The sequence below is a fragment of the Bactrocera oleae genome, chromosome 6, assembly GCF_042242935.1.
Source record: "Bactrocera oleae isolate idBacOlea1 chromosome 6, idBacOlea1, whole genome shotgun sequence".
Taxonomy (NCBI): domain Eukaryota; kingdom Metazoa; phylum Arthropoda; class Insecta; order Diptera; family Tephritidae; genus Bactrocera; species Bactrocera oleae.
In genome coordinates this window covers 52,335,097-52,341,840 of record NC_091540.1, presented here as the reverse complement: position 1 = coordinate 52,341,840, position 6,744 = coordinate 52,335,097, and the positions used below count along the sequence as shown (strand labels likewise).

The 6,744-nt window shown below is 33.1% G+C and overlaps 1 protein-coding gene across 1 annotated transcript; it reads right to left on the bottom strand.

The window, feature by feature from the left end:
* Nucleotides 1-777: 777 nt before the first annotated feature.
* Nucleotides 778-6,582, bottom strand: Hn (phenylalanine hydroxylase). Its single transcript, XM_070110984.1, has 6 exons — nt 6,254-6,582; nt 2,813-3,250; nt 2,505-2,733; nt 1,472-1,734; nt 1,167-1,396; nt 778-1,093 (listed from the first exon to the last, which is right to left on the bottom strand). The coding sequence occupies exons 1-6, from the start codon at nt 6,284-6,286 to the stop codon at nt 931-933; spliced, it is 1,356 nt and encodes a 451-aa protein (XP_069967085.1). The 5' UTR covers nt 6,287-6,582; the 3' UTR covers nt 778-930.
* Between the last annotated feature and the right edge of the window lie 162 nt (nt 6,583-6,744).

The window sequence follows — 6,744 nt, the reverse complement described above, 5'->3', positions numbered from 1 at the left end:
GAAGTATTGAGCTTATTACGTTTCAAATCATATAAAAAATTTTGGGAAAAAAGCGAAATTGAAATAAAGGTGCTACAAAACATTATCTTCCTACATAATTGTTAATTTTAATTGTATCTTAATTTGAAGCTACACAAGACTTAAGTGAGTTAATTTCTTGGTTGGTTGCTTAAATTGGAAGATTGAGAAAATGGTTGACGCAAGCGCAAGCGGTCGCATTTAAGCCATCATAGTACTCATTATGCTCCCGAGTGAGCTCTCATTAAGTACAGTTCAAAAACTAGCTAAAGTTGATAGCATTTCTAAACTTTCCCCACCTTAGCTTCCGAGTTACCTCTTCTTGTAATATTATATATTTAACTATAATTGTTAATTATGATATTTTAAATATTTTTATAAATTTATCATCGAAAACTAGCTTTAAAAAATAAATATCCTTACAATTTGTTTTAAGTGTGTCTAGTGTAAATATAAACAGTTATTTATATACTTATATATGTATATAAGCAGACACGTGTAGCAACCTTGTGTATGTAAATAATTTTTAGCGAACTGGTATAGATATGTATGTAGTGTTTGTACATAAATGTCTATACATATTTACAATTTAATTTAATAGTACATATATCAAATATTAGTAGAGTGTATATAGTACTAAGAAATATTTCGCATAGCCAATTTTTATATATATAAAATAACGATAAGCTACTAAAGGAAGTGAGTGGAATATGAAAAAAATAATAAAAATCAAATGCATAAAATCAAAAAAAAAAATAATGTTGTTTATAATAATTTTTTTTTCAAATATATTTCATAACGGTAAATATTTACAAAAAATATAAAGTAAATCTATCAATAAGTATGTGGCTAGCTAATAAATGCATATATATAACTGTACATATATTTTCCATAGAAAATTCTCCATTGTTTCTACACTTTCAACTTCTCCACGGCGTTTTGTAGAATCTGAAACTCTGAGTTGATATCGTCCATCAGATTGCGAATCTGCTTCTTTGAGTCAAGTACTTCGATACTCTGCGTATAGGCATTATAGCGTACACCGAAGGGACGTGGTATGGAATTGGCGAATTTGCTAAATAATACAGGGAAATATGTAAAGTTAAAGTAAATGTTAAGAACAAAGCATAAAAAAATGTATGGCTTACATTGTCTTCTCTTTGGCGCTCTCGAAACTCTCCGATACATAGTATACCTCTTGGAATTGCGTAATCGGATATTTGGTACTTCCGGTGACTGTTGGCTCAAAGTCACGTAATTGTGGCTTATCGGTAAGACAATACTCTAATTCGCCGTAGGACGAGAGTAAACCAGCACCGTAGGCTTTAAGATCGCCATCTTGGCGACACAGGCCATACTCAACGGTGAACCAGAAGATCTATGAAAAGTGCAGAATATATTATATTATATATAAAGCATATGATTTCAAATAACTTGATAAATATATACTCACAGTTGCCAGCTTCTCGATATAATCATCGGGTGCACCCAAAGACGCTAAGCCGATTTCCTGACTGAATTGTGCAAATGCGGGATCAGCGAATAACGGTACGTGTCCCATAAGTTCATGACAAACATCTGGTTCAGGTGTATACATCGGTTTGCTGGGATGGCGTATATACTGTGTGGAATGGAAGACACGGAAAGCAAGCCCCGCAATGAAATCGCGTGAAGAGAGTAAGCCAGCGACTGGGCGTAAAGTAAAGCCGGTACAATCTGCAAAAAAAAAAAACCAAATACAAGTATGTATAAGTATATAAAATGTACTTTTACATAAAAAATTTTTACATAGTTAGGTATAAGATAATATTTCCTTGAATTTTTTTGAACATGCAAAATATAATTTTTCAACTAATGTTTTATACCTTTCTCTCAGTTTTGAAGGCCGATGTGCTTTTCAAGAATCTTTCACAGCTTTGTTACGTTCGAAGCTTTTAAAATATCTTTTTCTTACTTAGAGTCTTTGAGATAGTCGCAATCGAAGCTATAACTGATTACTGTGTAACTCATCAATTATGATAGGCCAGTGAAGGGAAGAAAATCAACAGATCTTACAACTAAAACTAAATACAAAGGAAAGAAGACTTTAGAAATATAAATTATCCAAAACTGTGTCCATACAGAATTAACTTCTTTTCAAAGAATAGTTGAACTGAGATCCCAAGCTTTTGAGAAATTAAATATTTGCGATGGTTTTCTGGTTCTCTTGGATCGACCCATTTTCTATACACCCGAAATAATAAGCTTTTAACCTTCTGAACTAAATTTGATGATATTATAAACCAACTATAAAATTATTCGGAAACTTATAAGAAAATACCCAACAACAACTTCTTAAGAAATTTGTGTATTTTCAGGGTCTTATGACAAAAAGTCAATGCAAAAGCTCGGTATCCTATGAGAAGGATTTATGTAAAAACTAAAAGTGTGTTAATATTAGCTTCTAGTCAGATTGCACGGTTATATAACATAAGTATAGTGCCCACCTTTCAAAAAGTTCGAAACATCCTCCAATTGTGGTATGTTGTCCTCTTTGTAACCACAATTATCAACCAGCAAAGGAAACACGTGATTATATTCACGGCAAGCATGCGTTTTGTACAATTTAGTTAGGTTTTTAAACATTATACCCCAAGTCTCAACCTCTTCTTTGGTGTACTCGACGCGTGGTAAAGGTTCGCCATGTTTATAGTTGTAAGCGATATCGGCAAAGTACTTCCTGCAATATTAAATTTCAATTCATTCAAAATTAATTAATTACATTACTACTTTATATAAACATAAAAGCAATCACTTGCCTTCGTTGACGATAAACGGGATCGGTGAAACCAGGATGATCAGAATTCAATTCCGAGCCATAACTTAAAATCTGATTAGCGAAACGATCAAGATCTCTTATTCTGCGCGGAAACCATGGCACCGCCGCACTATTATCCTTGTAATCACGTGATATTATATTGAAGTAACTGCATTCCCCACGCAACTCATCAATGGCCTTGCCAATTGCCCCAGATGTGGTGTCACATTCCACAAAGAACTCATAACCGGGCACACGAACGGATGAGCGCGATTCGATGTGCAGCAGATTGACGTTGTAGTGCGTGAAGATTTTTAAACTCTTCGCAAGCGAGCCGCTGCTTTGTTCTTTCAGTGTGTACAAAAGGCAAGTGCTACGCGACTCATTCTTGTCAATGCCCTCAGCAATGTACGAAGTGCCATCAAAACGCGTTGGCTAAAAGATCAAGCACGTGAGAGAAGAAAAACCACTATTATTAATAATTGAGTTTATCAGTTATTTTGACTAAGAGTTGTAGTTATGAATTAATTTGAAGCCTAGTTGTGGCAGGGTTTGTACCCCAAAGGTCATTGTTGTTGTTTTGCGAATATCTTATCAGTTAGGTTCATAATAATTCTTTCGCGTAGCTGATAAGCAGTTTTTTGCGTGTCCATATTACTATTTATTGAAAAGAGTCAATAATAAGCGAATACGAAATTGAAATTTTAAATTCATGAACCGGAAATAAGTGAAAAGCATTTCTAGAAATTTAGCGTTATAATTAAATAATTTAATGAAGGTCCGATTTCGGGAGCAACCGAATAATTTATACTTTCGCAATTTTCAAAGGTTACAGACGGGGAAATACTTTCAGATGTTGGAAAAACTTCATTTTAAAAAAAATATGAAATAATTTAATATTAATCGACGAAATGATGAATGGATCACGATGATGATGTTAAGAGAGCATAATACAATTAGATGTAATCATCTCTCTTATATTACTGCACGCAGTAGTAAAGGTGTGTAAGCTCATCATCATCAAGTGGCATGTTCGTAAAAACTTTTAAAGCTTGTAATATAAGCGTATTTGGTTTGAAAGCTTTCAGCATTCTTACTTTAATGAATATTTAATTATATATAGTGTATTAAGTCATACAATCTAAAACAGGTATGTTTTTCTTGTATGAACGGATTAAGTAATTGGTGTATAACACTTTGTAGTCAAGTTTATATGACAGATCCTACAAGATTTAAAATTTCGGCAAGTCTTTGAAAATATACCACAATTTTTTTACTTTTTTCGAAAATGCTACTTTGACCTCTTTTAGCACATGAGCTTGACTATATGCACGATTGAAATAAGAGGAAAACATGGTTCAAAATTTTACTTTTCTAGTAACTTACATATTAAACTATAACTAGTAACGATGTCTGAAATAAGCTAGGCTTCGAACTTTGAAGGTAAATATTTCAAATTTGGAAGCTAACTGCGAAAAGCTGTGAAATTTGTTTTTTACTTATGACTCAATCTCTAGAAAAACCAAAAAAATGTTTGTTCACAACCCAGCCAAGTAATATAGTTGAATGATATGATTGGTTAATGAATAAATCATAGTGAGCTAGATTATGTAGTTTAATAAATATTATTTTTAAATAAACAGCCATCTTTGATGCGTAAAAATTTATGAATGAAATTACAACAAAAAAAACGGGTATTATAATATTATCAATTGAAGGGTAGCAAACGCAATAAACCCGGACACGGTTTTTGCTTAGAAAGACATGCACAGAAAAAATGACGAAGCAATAGCAAAGACCGCGAGAAATCTTAATCTTGACCTTGGCAAAATGTGAGCCGTTAATCACAAAGGGCTGTCAAAACTATTGCAGTGCGTCTTAGAATTATCTGGTGTAATAATATTGAATTAATACAGTTAATTATACAACAATAGTTTAAAGCGTTCGCTTTTAATTGGTTCTATAAAGTGAAGATCAAAGTAGTACATATATGAGAATATTATTAGAGCTGCGCTGATAATAATAAAAATTTGCTTTATTTTACACGAATAATATGAAAAGTATTTTTGTTTTACAGCTATATGATATAGTGATCTGATCTGACCAATTTCTGTGGAGAATAATTTGTTGCCTTAAGCAATAACTTGTGCCTAATTTCGTGAAGATACCTCGTCAAAAAAAAATTTTCCATGCAAGCACTTTACTCCGATCGTTCAGTTAATATGGCAGCTATATGCTATAGTCATCCGATCTTTACAATTTCTTCGGAGATTACATTAATGCTTTTAGTAATAACACACGCCAAATTTCATGAAGATACCTCGTCAAATAAAAAAGATTCCATACAAGCACTTGATTCCGATTGTTCAGTTTGTATGGCAGCTATATGCTATAGTGGTCCGATCTATACAATTTCTTCGGAAATTAGATTAATGCTTTAAATAATAATACATGCCAAATTTCGTGAAGATACCTCGTCAAATGAAAGAGTTTTCCATACAAACAATTGATTCCGATTGTTCAGTTTGTATGGCAGCTATATGCTATAGTGGTCCGATATCGGCCGTTCCGACAAATGAGCAGCTGCTTGGTAAGAAAAAGACTTGTTCACAATTTCAGATTGATATCTCAAAAACTGAGGGACTAGTTCGCGTATATACAGACGGACGGACGGACAGACGGACATGGCTAAATCAACTCAGCTCGTCACGGTGATCATTTATATATATGCTTTATATGGTCTCCGCCGTTTCCTTCTGGGTGTTACAAACTTCGTGGCAAACTTAATATACCCTGTTCAGGGTATAATTATGAGGGGCCAATATGTAGAGCAGTAAATTTCCTACGAATTATAAAATCCGTAAGAAAAGAAATTGCCTTAAAATAATCATACTTTAACTGTTCATAACATTAAATGGTTAAGTTTATGAAAAATCGTACGAGACTTTTTTGTAGAACATTAAATTTCCTAAAAAATTTATGAAACCAGATATTTTTTCAAGTAGTTGGAAGCGAGATAGGGATTTTTCTAGCTGATAATACGAAAAAAATAGAAAACTGTAAGGCGGAAAACCTTACCGTTAAAGTTAAAAGCTTATACTTGGAGAAAGTTTCTTAGAGGTTTCTAAGGATCTATTTTTCAGAGCACCAAATGAAAAAAAAAATCGATTTTTCGACCCACCCTAATATATGGTATATGTAAATGCATATACTTACTATACATATACTATGTATATGATTTTTGTACCTAACCAAAATTTGAAGACACAAAAAATCATATAGATCAATCTCGTGTATAGTCGAAGTATTTTGCACCACAACGAAGACCGATAAGTTGTACTTAGTTATACTATGTATCTTAATATTTCTAAAAAGAATGCTGCTATTTTTCACTAAGACTATTTCATCTTTCTAAAATTTCCCATGCGGCCCACTAACCTTGTCAAAAGACGTCTGACGTTCCGCCATCATTTTGCTCGAAGCTTTGTTTGAACAAAAACTTTTCTTCGTATTTCTAGACTATTAGACACAACTTTTCACCAATTTTCACCAATCTTTCAGTTTTTTGGCATATTCTCAAAGTTTAACACAAGAAAAATAATTTTTTCGGCACACAAAAACTAAACTTTTATTGCAGAGTTCCAACTTTACACAAATCACAAAAATCAGATGAAACTTTATTTATGAAAATATATTGACTAAAGCGCACGCGCACGTCACTAACAGGTACTGCAGTACAAGTCTTCTTTCGAGAACTGAAGTCTTATTTGAAGTGGGCACGCGCTTAAATAGATTGTGGCATGACAATAAACGCGGCAAGCGCTTGCAGCCAAGAGCTGGTTATCTACCATGGAGCGCTGCAAAGGTTATCACCAGTTTCAAGCTAAGACATACAGACACATATATTACAATATATACCTATATATATA

Excerpts from the sequence above, each read along its gene's own strand:
- Hn (XM_070110984.1), bottom strand. The coding sequence starts at position 6,286 with ATGATGGCGGAACGTCAGACGTCTTTTGACAAG. Across the intron at positions 3,251-6,253 it reads GTCAGACGTCTTTTGACAAG|CCAACGCGTTTTGATGGCAC; the intron begins GTTAGTGGGCCG and ends TTGATCTTTTAG. Across the intron at positions 1,094-1,166 it reads AGCGCCAAAGAGAAGACAAT|CAAATTCGCCAATTCCATAC; the intron begins GTAAGCCATACA and ends TGTATTATTTAG.